The sequence below is a fragment of the Peromyscus eremicus genome, chromosome 14 (genome assembly GCF_949786415.1).
Source record: "Peromyscus eremicus chromosome 14, PerEre_H2_v1, whole genome shotgun sequence".
Taxonomy (NCBI): Eukaryota; Metazoa; Chordata; class Mammalia; order Rodentia; family Cricetidae; genus Peromyscus; species Peromyscus eremicus.
In genome coordinates, this window is record NC_081430.1 from 72,059,593 (window position 1) to 72,072,983 (window position 13,391).

Below are 13,391 nucleotides of genomic sequence, written 5' to 3' on the forward strand. Positions count from 1 at the left end.
TCCCTGCAAAGACCTACTCCATAGACCTTGGCGCAGGAACCGGCATGCTGCCTGGTTTTAGTTACAGCCAACGGTGCTCACGTTCTGCGCATGTTTTCTTTATGTATATATTAATAAAGTTTTGCCTGTTATAAAAAAAAAAAGAGAGACTTCAAATTTCTCATCGTGCTTGTTCTGTATTTCACATAAGCCCAGAGTTCTGGAGGAACCAAAGGAGTGGACTCTGTACACGTGAGGTAGTTGGCCATGGTGTTGGCCATGGCATCTCAGGATGCCCAGAACTTCTTCCAGCCTTTATCTTCCTGGCTATCCCGAGTTTATGAAGCTCTCCAGCAAGCAGGCGATGCATTAGCTGCATCACTGGTTCTTCTAAGCAAACACGATTCGGCATTGAGTGACAAGCCAGACCAGGACTTAGATGATATTCAGATTCAGGAAACCTACTTTGAAGATGAAGAGCAGGGCAATGATGGGAATTCAGAGGAGGCAAACTCCCTGTTTCTTGAAGAGGACCATTTCTCATGCTCTAATAGTGATTCGCAGGACTCTGGCAGAACGTCAAGCCCCAGACTTGATCAACAAGCCAAAGACTCATGCTCTGTAATACACCAGTGGCCCAATCAGACCCCAGCTGGCCCGCAGCTGCCACAGATGCTTTCTTCTATTGCTGAGGAAGAACATCACTTTGAGAGGCAGAAATGTGGCCTTCAGCTTGGCTGTGACACCCAGGTCCCTGGCACTTTAGGAAAAGTTAATGGAAAAAAGCAAGGTAAGCTGTTCAGTATCATTGTCTCTATGTTCTTCTAGAAGCCTTGTATAGCTCCATTTTGGTTTGCTTTTAAGTATCACATTGATTTTACTTTTTCTCTGCCACTTACACATCCCCTCACCCTGGCTTCTGATTGAGAGATACAATCCACAAGAATATTTTTGTTCTATGGAGCTTTACAAGATCCATGTTTGGGCTCCATATTTCAAAATAATAGTTCTGAGCAAGTGAAAAGCTTAAAATGAATCTGAGAGTTCTGTTGGAGAAGTCCCTGTGCACATGCCATGCTTTTTTAAAATATCTTTTAAAATGTTCTTTTTCCCTCCTTCCCTCTAGGTTAGGAATTTCTAGATGTTACTATATTATTCAGTGTGAAATCCTGTGCAAACAGTCATACTTGTTGCAGAATTTGTAGTTGATAACACTCCAAGAATACTTCTCGCAGCGTCTCACTGGGACGTGATGTGAGATGACAGTAGATGGGAGATCTTTGAAATAGGGCGGCTTCATTTGCTTTTAGCCTGGAATGATGAGGACATAGTTAATAGAAGTTGCCTATGACACTTTATGTTGTCAGAACTGAGCACAAAATAGGGCTTTAATAAAAGTGCCATGGATAGGTCACAAATGTAATGAACTCTGGGAAAACTATGGCCATGCATTTCAGAATAGATTTTTCCACAGTTCTAATCCTCTAGTCTGTAGAGAGGCCATCCCACCTGGTTAAGAGACAAAGGCAAACAGTAGGCTGAGGTGAGGGGTTGATATACATGTGTCAATGTATGCATACACAGTCCACACACATTAGTAGATTATTCATATCCAGACAAAGTCATTGCTTCCTTTCTTGCTGGAGGGAGCCAACATTTCTGGGATACCATATTGTCTTTTTATCCATTTTCAATAATTCTTCCTAGTATCGTCTTTTTAGGGGAGGGTCTTACCAGACACACACTGGCTCTTGGTGTTTAAGGAAGCAAAGTATCATATTCTTTTTTGTAGCACTTTCTTTTCTCTCTCTCTCTCTCTCTCTCTCTCTCTCTCTCTCTCTCTCTCTCTCTCTCTCATTATGTACATGTATGCTTGTGCATATGGTGTTCAGACACTGTTTTCCTCAACTGCTTTCCATCTTTTTTGAGACAGGGTCTCTCACTGAACCAGGAGCTCGTCTATTCAGCTAGACTAGCTGGTCAGCAAGTTCTCTGAATCCTCCTGCCACAGCCCGTTCCAGTACTAGGATTGTAAATACACACTCTACCCAGCTTTTTGCATGAGATCTGGGAATCCAGACTCAGATCATCATGCTTCATTAGCAAGCAGTTTAGTGACTGAGCCCTGCCCCCACTCCCCCACAATGCTTTCTTAATTTTTATTTGATGAGTTGGTAAAAATCAGGACAGTGAATATTCTTTCTGAAAGATGAAATATAAATGACCATGGTTTTGAGTCTTTTAAAATTATTTGTAAAATATTTGGTAGAACTTTAGATTTGAGTTGAAATTGTATTCTGATTTTAGAAAATTCTTGCCTAGTTTGACTGTATTTGAAATTAATGTGAATTTGTCTTAATAGGTGCTAAACAGTGATTTTTTGGGGTTAATTTTCATAACTGTAAAATCTGAATGCAAACATTAATTAAACCCAACCTTTAAGTCAGACAATGGAGGCCGTGATGTGACATTCCCATTGTACCCGCAATGGTGAGCACCACGTTAGCTGTGAGGCAGGATGAGGGAGAAGGTGAACTAATCCCTCTGAGATACAGCCACTCTTGTTTCCTTTTTATAGTTGTAGAACATAACCTAAGTTCCACATTTGGGAAGAAGCAGTGTGCAGGTGGTCTGATTTTAGAGTTTATATGTACACACACTTGCTCTTTATTCCTTATTAAAAGTATGATTTACACAAGATGAAATTCACCTCAATCTACTGTTTGGTGACTGTAGCCACAAGTAAGGTACGGGGCAATCTCACCATTGCAAAGAATCCCCACAGAGCTTTCTATAGACAATCCTTTACCTCCAGCTCATGGCAAACATGACTTGATACGTTTTTTTCTGGCTCTGTTCCTCTTAGTGTTTTTACAGTGTCATCTAAATGAAAAGATGGAGTCTGTGCCCTTTCAAATCTGGTTCCTTTCACTTACTGTAACACGTTTGAGATTTGCCCGTCTTATTGGCCCTTTATGTTGCTGAATCCTGTCCCATTGGATGCATGCACTAGTTTGTTAATTTTTTTGTTTGTCCCCTGAGAGACAGTTCACTTGTTCCTAGTTTTATTTCTGTCTAAGAATCAAACTCATTCATTCTTTTTCTTGTCTGATTACACTGGATGGTCTCTCTATTATGGTGGTAAACAAGAGTGGTGGTAGTGGATTTCCTTGTCTTTGTCCTTAACTTAGCACAGGGCTTTCGTGACCACTTCATGGCTAGACACAGGTTAAAGCAGTTCCTGTCTGTACTAGATGGCTGGGTTTCTCCCTCCTTCCCTCCCTCCCTCCCTCCCTCCCTCCCTCCATCCCTCTCCCTTCCTTCCTTCCTTCCTTCCTTCCTTCCTTCCTTCCTTCCTTCCTTCCTTCCTTCCTTCCTCCCTCCCTCCCTGCCTCCCCCCTCTCTCTTTCTTTTTGTCAAAAGAGACTATTGAGTTCGGTTAAACAGTTTTTTGCCAAAGTAAAATATCCAAAATATCCACATGAGTCTTCCTCTTTGCTGTGTTCAGTGAGTTGCATTGATTGACTTTGGGATGTTGAACTAGTCTGATGTAGCTTGCAGAAAATCCTTCTGTTGTGCAATGCTATTATTTTCGTATATTGATGAATTTGACGGGCTAGTATTTTGCTAAGCACTTTTTCATGTATTGTCATTTGGGATTTTGATGTGTGCTCATCTTTTGTGGTACTGAGGATGAAATCTAGAGCCTTGAACATAATCGACAAGCACTCATTTTTTCATTTTTGTTCTTTTTTTAAAAAAATTATTTAACGTTTATTTTATGTGTATCGGCATCAGATCCCATGGAATTAGAGTTACAGACAGTTGTGAGCTGCCACGTGGGTGCTGGGAATTGAACCTGGATCCTCTGGAAGAGCAGCTAGGGCTCTTAACCACTGGGCCATCTCTCCAGCCTCATTTTTATTTTTTATTACTAAGAATGGTATTATTTTTTATTTAACTCTAAATAATTCAACAAATACCTCTTTAAAAACCAAGAAGATGGGTGGTCATCACAAGGTTCTTGCAGATGTGAAAGGGAAACTGAAAATACACTCTCTACCCTCTGGGTTTGCAGTTAAAGTGAGAATCAGACACGAACACAGGTATGCACGCATGTGTACAAAGACACAGGGTAACTGCTCACAGAGACTTAAATGTGCTTTGGCGCGGTGTGGCAGGAAGAACGAACCTTCATTCTGCCTGCAGGGATCTGAGAGGGCCACATTTACCGGGAAATTCACGGCAGAGGACGCGGAAGGCACGGTGAATGTTTTCAACAGTGGCAGAAAACATCAGGCCGTGCAGGGAAATGGTGGCAGCACCAGGACAACAGGGAGGAGGGCTGGAGCTGTCGGGATGTCTCAGGGCTTCGGTGGAAGTCCAGCAATGCGCACAGATAACAGGGAGGAGGGCTGGAGCTGTCGGGATGTCTCAGGGCTTCGGTGGAAGTCCAGCAATGCGCACAGAGAACCACTGTGGGCAGACATGCTGAGGCGGCTTTTCCTTAATCCTGCAAGAGATGTCTGCTCTACGGCATGTCCTCTAGCTAAGCTGGAGGCCTACTATGACAGCTTTAAACCAGCACCTCAAAAAATGTCTTTTGTGGTTGAAAATAGATTTTTCTTCATACAATATACTCTACTTATGGTTTCCCTTCCCCCCATGCCTCCCACTTCTTCCCCACCTCCCTTCCCAGCTGGATTCACCCCCTTTCTGTCTCACCTCAGAAAATAAACAGGTACCCAAGGAATAATAATAAAATAAGATAATATAAATGAAAAACAAATCAGAATATGAAAAAACAATCAAACAAGAAAAAGAGCAAAAAAAAAAAAAAGTACAATAAATGTCTATAGTTGCAGAGACACACAGGATTGCACCCTCAGAATCCCCTAAAAACCCCAAACTGGAAGCTGTAGTATACGTGCAAAAGACCTATAAGATAGAACAAATAAAATGAAACAAAGCAAAAGAAAAAGCCTTGCTCTGCTGCAACATTAGGAGGTAAAGAAACTCCCGAGATGCTGTTGAGTTCCTTTTGTGTTGGTTATCTTCTGGTGGGTACGGGACCTACCTTTAAGAGTCCCAGGGAGACTCCCTAGGAGAAAACTAATTTTTCATTTGTGACTGGCTGTCAATCAGAGATGGCTTCTGGGTTAGGAGTGGGTGTGTGTGTCCACTTCTCCACTCAGCTCTAGGACCCCATCTGGTGCAGACCCAGGCAGGCCTTGTGCACACTGGCACAGTCTCTGTAAATTCATGTGTGCGCTAGTCCTGCTGTTCTTGAAGGCCTGGAGTCCTTGGTGTCTCCTATATCCTCTAGGTACTACAATCTTTCTGCCTCCTCTTCTTCAGAGTTCCCTGAGGGGAGGGATTTGAGGGAGGCATCCCTTTTAGCGCTGAGTGTTCTAAGGTCTCTCACTCTGTGTATAATATCTGACCATCTCACTCTGTGTATAATGTTGGACAGAACAGTAGTATGTAGATTTCCCCTAGTTCCCCGGCCTATCTAGTCTCAGGTTCTTAGCCACCCAAATAGCATTAGGTATCTGCCCCATCTCTTGGAGTGGGCCTTAAACCCAATCAGATATTGCTTGGTTACTCCCACAAGCTTTGTGCCTTTAATGCACCGGTGTAGTTTCGAGGCAGGTCATTCTTATCGATCAAATGGTTTGTAGCTGGGTTGGTGTTGAACTTTCACGTTTGGTGTTGTGCAAAGTATCTTCTAGTGCCATGAACATCAATTTGTAGGGGTGAAGGCTCTAGGTAGGTACCAGCTTGATTTCTCTGTGTTCAGTGAATTGTGTTTCAGTAGTCACTCTTGGTATATTACTGTCTGATTGTCATATCTGTGGGATGTTCACTTCATAAAATGATTTCAGAAGTGTTTTTCCTTCTTTTGTCCAGAAAATTACATTACTAAGGGCTTTATTCGTGTGTGTGTGTGTGTGTGTGTGTGTGTGTGTGTGTGTGTGTGACAGACAGTGAGACAGAGAAGGAGGGGTGAGGAAGACAGAGCATGAGAGAGCTCGCATGTGGAAGTCAGAGGACAACTTGGGGGAATCCACTCTCTCCTTCCCTGTATGCGTCCCAGGGATGGAACTCATAACGTCACGCTCGGTGGCAAGCACCTTCACCCACTGAGTCATCTCATGGGCCTCTAATTAAGGTGTTTGAGTCCAGAATTTTTGTGTTGGGAAAGTTTTAGAAGAAGAATTCAATTAATAGACATTAGATTATCTTGGCTTTATTTTCTTAAGTGATTTTTGGCATTTTGTGTTTTTCAAGGACATTTTCATCTATATTATTGAATTTGTCTTATGCTAGTTCTTTATTACCTAATATTTTTACGTTTTAAAGTGATGTTTAAAAATATTTTTGATTTGGTCTGCCTGTAAAGAGAAATGTTGTCAATCTGTCTATATTTTCTGCAAGAAACTACCTTTTGTTTTTTATTGTTTTTCCTCTATTTTTGGTTCTTAGTTCCATTGTTTTTTGTTATACTTATTACTCCACTTTTTCTTTAGTTATAATTCGTTTCTTATTTTTAATGCAACTTAAGATACAAATTCCCCTCTAAGCAATGCATTGTCTGCAGTCAACAAACACCAGTGTGTTGTTTCTCGTTTCATTGCGAATTAAAGAAGTTTATAAAGCACATGTCTTCTTTGCCTGTTTTTTCATGTGGTGGCTATTTAAAACTATTTAGGTTAGAGTCCAAATACTGAAGAGTCCAGGTATTTTTCTGTGGTTGATTTCTAGTTTAATTGCACAATGGGCTGAGTTTATTTTGTATTTTTTAACTTTGTATTAAGTAAAAAATTTAACATTCATGGTTGGGGACTTAGCTTAGTGGCAGAAGGCCCTGGGTTTGGTCCCCAGCTCTGGGGAAAAACATTCAGATTTCTTCTGTTAACCTGAGTGTGTGTTGACTTGTTGACTGTTTTGTGTGCACTTGAAGAGGCAGTATTCTGTGTGCTCAGAGTATAATGAATATATACAACTATATAACATAATATATAGTTGAGCTAAGTTGTCTGAGGTGCTTTATCACTTTTTCTTCTTCTTTCCTTTTCTTTTTTTTTCCGAGACAGAGTTTCTCTGTGTAGTTTTGGTGCCTTTCCTGGATCTCGCTCTGTAGACCAGGCTGGCCTCGAACTCACAGAGATCTGCCTGGCTCTGCCTCCTGAGTGCTGAGATTAAAGGTGTGCGCCACCACCACCCAGCTTATCAGGTTTTCTAATAGTTGTTTCATCTATTAATTTCTGTGGGGCAAGGATATCAATTTTGATCTATTGATTACTGAAAGAGAGGTATGGGAGTCTATAGCTCAAATTATTGATTTGGAAATTTCTCATTTCTATTTCTGTCAGTTTTTTGCTAATGTAACCTGAAGCTCTGTTGTTGGTACAGACACATTTTAGAAACGTATCTTTATGATTGAAAGTCTTCGTTATTCTGTAATGTGTCATTTTTATGTCTCACGATGTTTCTTGTCCTAATCTCTGCTTTGCTATTAACATGACTACTCCAGCTTTTTACATTTTAAAGTTTAATGTGGCACAATATAGTCTCTTTTATTTTTAAATTCCCCTCTCTGTGTATGTGGGTGGGGTGCCCATGGAGCCTGAATAGGGAACTGGACTTCTTAAAGCCAGGGTACAGGTGGCTTCTGTACTGTGGGCCTCAATGTGAGTGCTGATAACCCAACTTGGGTCCTCTGGAAGAAGAGCAATCCTTCTTAACTACAGACCCACCTTTCCAGGGACAATGCAGTCTTTTTAAATTCTTTAAACTAATCTATATTAATTGTGAGTTTCTTACAGCATGAACCATTTTAACCCAATCTGAAAGTCTTTCACTTGAATGGGTGTGTTTGTAATCAATTACCTGTCATCAATGTAGTTACTGAGACTGTTGAATTAAGATCTGTCACATTTAATTCCTTTCATCTAATCTTTACATCTTTCAGTCTTTTTCTATTTTTTTTGAAGTAAACATTTCTATAATCCTACCTCGTATCCATCCTGGATTTACTTAGAAAACATTTAAGGTCATTCTGGGGATTAAACATACATCTTTTACTAGTTTTAGTCTTTTGTGAGAGAGCAGCACACCACTGCATATGCAGTATGATGTTGCTGCAGGTGTATACTCCAAGTGTTCTTTTATAGCCTTTGTTAATGCCAATGTATTTGGCTTTTCCTCATGAAATAAACACAATGCATTGATTCTGTGTAGCTTTAGACTATCATTTACCTCTTGTGATGATTAAAATAGAAACTTAATTTTACATTTACCTTATTTCTGCCACTTGAAGCATGCTTTACTTTGTCCTTTTTCCTTGGAAAAATATTTTTGTGATTTTTGTCATTCATTCAACTTGAAGCAATATTCGTTTAAACATTTCCCATGGCACATACATGCTGCAAATGAATTATCTCAGCTTTTTTTTTGAAAAGTATCATTTATTTAAGAAATGTTTTAGGTGTGTTTGGCGGAGTCCTTTCAGAATGCTTCATTTTCTGTGTCTGTCACATGAGACATGTGCTGTAATCCTCATATATGTTTCTCTGAACATACTCCTCTCCCTTTTCCACTGTAAAACCTCTGAGAAGTTTTCATTTAATCTTTGAGAGTTTCATCCAACATATTTTGATCTCATTCATTCCCTTCCACCCATCTTCTCCAAGATCCCCCTCACCACACCCAACTTCATGTTCTTTCTCTTTCTTAAAAATCAAAAATCAAAACCAAAAGCAAAATAAAAACATCACATTGGTTTCCAGCAGCACGTTTCTGGAGTCGTGTGCATGTGTGTGTACATACATGTATGCCTGTCTTGTAGTATTGGCTTTGGTTGGTGGTATCTAAGCTTAGGCCTGTCAGGGTAGATGGAAAACGTTCTTCTGGAAAATTGCTGTCTGTCTGTCTGTCACATTCTTCTGGAAACATTGCTGTCTGTCTGCCATTGCCTCAGGCACCACTTCTGGTCTGTTCTCTCTGGCTCTTCCTCTTCCTGGTGTTCATCTGTTTGGTATTCGTTTGCAGCCCTCCGGAGTCCTCTGTGTATCCCTCTTCTCACCTCTTTATGTTTCGCTTTGGGTTGTGTCCACTGGTTGACCCATCCTTTTTCAAATTTGCTAACACTTCCAAGTCCTCTGATGACTCCACAAGTTGTATTTTTAAGAATAACTTCAACCTTTCTACATGCATTCTTCCCCTCTTTATGGCAACAGTTTTTTTCCCCAGGTTTTTTTGTTTTTATTTTTTTCATTTATTTTATATACCGGCCACAGTTTCCTCTCCTTTATCTGCCTGTTCCCTCCCCCCACCTCCTTCATCCCTCTGGCTGCCCCATTCCCTCCTCCTCTATCTCCGTTCAGAAAGGGGCAGCTCTCCCATGGGAGTCAACAAAGCCCGGCACATCAGGTTGAGGCAGGACCAAGCTCCTCCCCTTGCATCAAGGTTGGGCAGGGCAGCCCAGCATGGGGAATGGATTCCTAAAAGTGGCCAACAGTTTTAAACATATTATTCACATACTTCAAATTCCCCATTTCAGAGTCCAACTACTGTAACTGAGTAATATTTGAGCTAGAGATCTTGATCATTTTGTCTCTTAGTAGATAGAGCGCTTTTAAAAATTTCTCACAGAATTTATGACTAAAGATGAAACATGGTATGTGGGGAAGGAAAAACGAATGGGTCTGTCTGTCCAGTGTTGGGCCCTTGCTGTAAGGGTGTTTCCGAGTCAGAACTCAAGTGGGTTTTCACTTTGTTATTGTCAGCCTCGGCGCAGTGTAGACCTTAAAACCTTCAATTTGTGCCTTATGAGGAGTGGGGAGGTTGTTTGCTAGAGAGTTTTGTTAAAACTGGGCCCATGGTCACCTTTGCTTTCTTCTTCCTGTTCCCATGAGGGTCTCTCTCTGTCTTCACTCTGCTATTGAGCTGCTGTGTGGTCGCTGGTGTGCTCTGCCAGCTCTGGGGCTGTTCCAGTCATGGGCAGGCTCTGTGTTCCCGTGTCTGGGGCTCCGGACCTTCTGGCTTGTCTGGTCTGCCCTCCGGCTGTAGGGAATCTCTTTCATAGTCCCACCCCACACCTTTCCACCCTTCCCCGGAAGTTTGTCCTCTGTTCTATGTATTGACCTTCATGTGTCTCTCCCTGTGGTCTAAGAACACCAGGGTCTGCTGCTCCTGGAGGGACAGCGGGCTTTTACAGGTTTTTATACCCAATGGACTTTTCCTAGCATAGCTTTTCCCTGCTCTCCATGACTGGATACTGGCAGTTGCCTTCTCCGCTCCTACCCTGTCTTTCTTGTAGGTGTCTGCTGGACTCTGGGAAGAGGAACTTCTAACTAGATTTGCATTCCCTTGTGCTAGTCACTCCCATGGGTTCTGTCCTTGTGCAGTCTATACCCGACCTTCAGAAATTACCTGGAAATATGAGCTTAATTCTCCTCCCTAGCTGACCCAGCATCTGCCATGCCAGTGAGGACTAGTGAAAAAGTCATCTCCTCTTAACCCTCAGATTGGTTGACTGCTTTATGACCCCCTCTTCCTGGTTAGTTTCATCAAAGGTATCATTTCACAGAGATGCAGATTTTTATTATTGTCTAAAGGGAGACACATTATTTCCAACGCCCCACTTCTTAAACAGAAGCAGGCTCTTCAAGTTGGTGTATGGAACACTGCGTCCTGAGATTGAACTGGACCTTCTTATCACGTTGGGTAAGGTGTTTGGGTGGAGGAATGAATGAATGAGAATGAGGAGCTGGTGGTATCACATTGAAGAGTTCTGAGATACGTGAGAAACGTGTCTAGTTAGTCCTGCTAACGTGTTTGCGAAAAGTTGCGGTTTGCGCGTACGGTAACCTCTGAGATCATCTTGTCAGAGGCGACCTGATAAGGATCTGCATAGCACATGATCCAGGCTTGGGATCTGTGAGGCTGAGTCAGAACTTAGTAGATGGATGGAGGGAGAGAGGTAATCAAGAGGGAGGAAATCACAAACGTTCATGAACGCTAGCTTACAGACAGGCTGACATCTCCGGATCATGGGGCTAGAGCCCGGGTCCTTGTGTTTTCTGTGCTAAGAGTTTGGCCTCTCTCTCCTGCAAAACAGCTGAGCATTACCAAAAAAAAAAAAAAGGTCATAAGGGTGACACCAGAGAGCTCTGTTTTGGAATAACTGTCACATCAGTTCTGAAATGAAGTTGGAGGGAGCAGTATATGCTAGGGGGGCTGTGCAGTGGCTTATAAGAAGGAACCGTGTAAGTCAGAGTGAACACGTGACAATAGATGGCTGCCAGTTATTGGTGTTATTGCTCCACCAAGAAAGCCTTTGGTATGGCTTTGCAGTTTGGTGGACATTCTTCCCACTAGAGGTAGAAGTCTTGGTCTTAGACACCTGAAGGTGTGATGCTCAGGACTGGGTGAGAGTCAACATCTCTAGGTACCGAGGGCAAAAGAAAGAGAAGATGGTACCCATGCAGAGAGAGAGGGAGGGTCCACCTTCTTCCCTTTCTTTTGTACTTGATACCTGCAGGGCCAAGTGTGCTTGGGAGAAGGGATGGGGAAAACTAGGTTTCTTCTTTCTTCCTGGAAAGGGAAGCCTTCCCATTCAACCTTAGCATTCTGACTTTGAATCCCACCCACCTCTTCCCATTTCACAGGGAGCAAAGAGCCGTAGGAGATACTGGAGGGACCCAGGCATGTGGAGGCAGAGGATGGACATCTGTAAAGAGAGGTGCACTACCGTGGCCTCTCCTACTCACACGTGCAAAGAACACCCCACCTCACACAGAGTGCTGTGGGAAGCTGACAGGCACCAACGAGACAAGCCATAGGCTCGTCCTTGAGCTTCTTCCAAGACTGTGCCATTTGTCTAATCTGTTCCCAAGGATCCAAAAACTGCTTTCAAAACCCCGACTCTTCGGTATGGGGGGATTGGTGTGCAGTGTGGCCTTTGAGTGAAGACAGTCTTGTTAGTCCAGATTACTTATGGCCGTAGATGGAGGAACATGACTAAGTTGCCTCCAGGAACCTCCACTTTTCTCCCTTTCCCCAAGGTGAAATGACCTATGCATTTACTCCAATTGCCTTTTAGCCATTGAGCAAACGCCCTTGTCTGTCTTCTCTCAGAATAAACACTGAGCAGCACTAGGATGTACGACCGGACCCTCAGCTGTACAGATGTTAAGATACCTGTAGGTTTAAAATAAAATATATTTATTTTAGCTATGAGTTCCTATCTCAAAGAATCTTCCTGTACTCATTTTTTCCCCCTTATTACCCAGGGGTAGTGTAAGCCACTCTGCTGGAGAGAGCACTCTGGAGAGAGGCGAGGAAAATCAGCATCCTAATCTGAGATTTATGTGCACTTTTTGAAAAGCCTTATCAAGCTTGCTTTTCCCGTTTAATCTTGAGTTCTTTTCATAATGTCGCATCTTGATTTTATGTTCCTTAATGTGCCATATTTTTCTGCACAATAGATTTTAAGCTAAATTGGCCCAAAACAAGAGGGATGCTGAATGCTTTTTGTAACCATGGAAACATTTCTGGGCACTTACCGAGGACCTGGCTGCCAGTAGTAAATGTAACAGAGAAAATAGACACGCTTCATTTAGCAGTTGCTGATGATTAAGAGGCAGAGAGAGTACTTACAGTGACATCCCAAGATAGGCTTTTTGGTTTAAAGACCCAGATCCAAACACCGACTTCCCATCGGACAAGCAGCTGTGGCACCCTTGATATGTTGCAGGAAGGAGTTCTAATAGTGTTGGAAAAAAATCTCCTTTGTTTTCAGCTTTTCACTTGTGTGTGTGTGTGTGTGTGTGTGTGTGTGTGTGTCTGTTTTTTTTAAACCACATATATTTGTTTCCAAGAAATATGCTTGCTATTTCCTGAAATAGCCTGCTAATGGAATTAATGTGTTTCAAGTCCATTGCCGTATAGAACTTTGGAAACAATCCTTGGCATGATGGACTGGATTTAGATGCCACAACAGCAGGGTCTGAGAGCATGGTGACATAATGTCATTTTCTAGCCAGGTTTCTGTACCAGGGGAAGGTAATGGGGAAGGGAAAAACAATCCCACCATGCTCTTAGTTTGTGGCTGATGTCAGCCATCACGGGTGGAAAGGCCTTGGGATTGTTGGTGGCAGCCAGGAGTAAGTGGTGTCGGGTATTACAGTGCAACCAATTCAACTTCAACCGGGCTTCATCTTTCCTGTAGGATGTGTGGCCACATGACAGCTGTCTCCTTCTCCCCTTTCTTCTTTTCTTTGCCAAGTGGGAACTTTGCGTTGCCACTGCAGGAATGTGGTCCTGAAAGCAAGCCTCTCCCACGTTAAGTCTATCTTCATCTATTAGTCCTTGGCTTACATAGCATTTGCCGGCAAGTTCCTTTG

General features: G+C 42.4%; 1 protein-coding gene across 1 annotated transcript in view; it reads left to right on the forward strand.

Annotated features, from left to right (window-relative positions):
- Positions 1 to 246: 246 nt before the first annotated feature.
- The window catches only part of Syt16 (synaptotagmin 16), a 103,960-nt gene continuing 90,815 nt past the window's right edge, over positions 247 to 13,391 (forward strand). The window contains exon 1 of the mRNA XM_059279187.1: positions 247 to 769. Coding sequence (XP_059135170.1) covers positions 247 to 769 — 523 coding nt within the window. The remainder of the gene's footprint in view (positions 770 to 13,391) is intronic.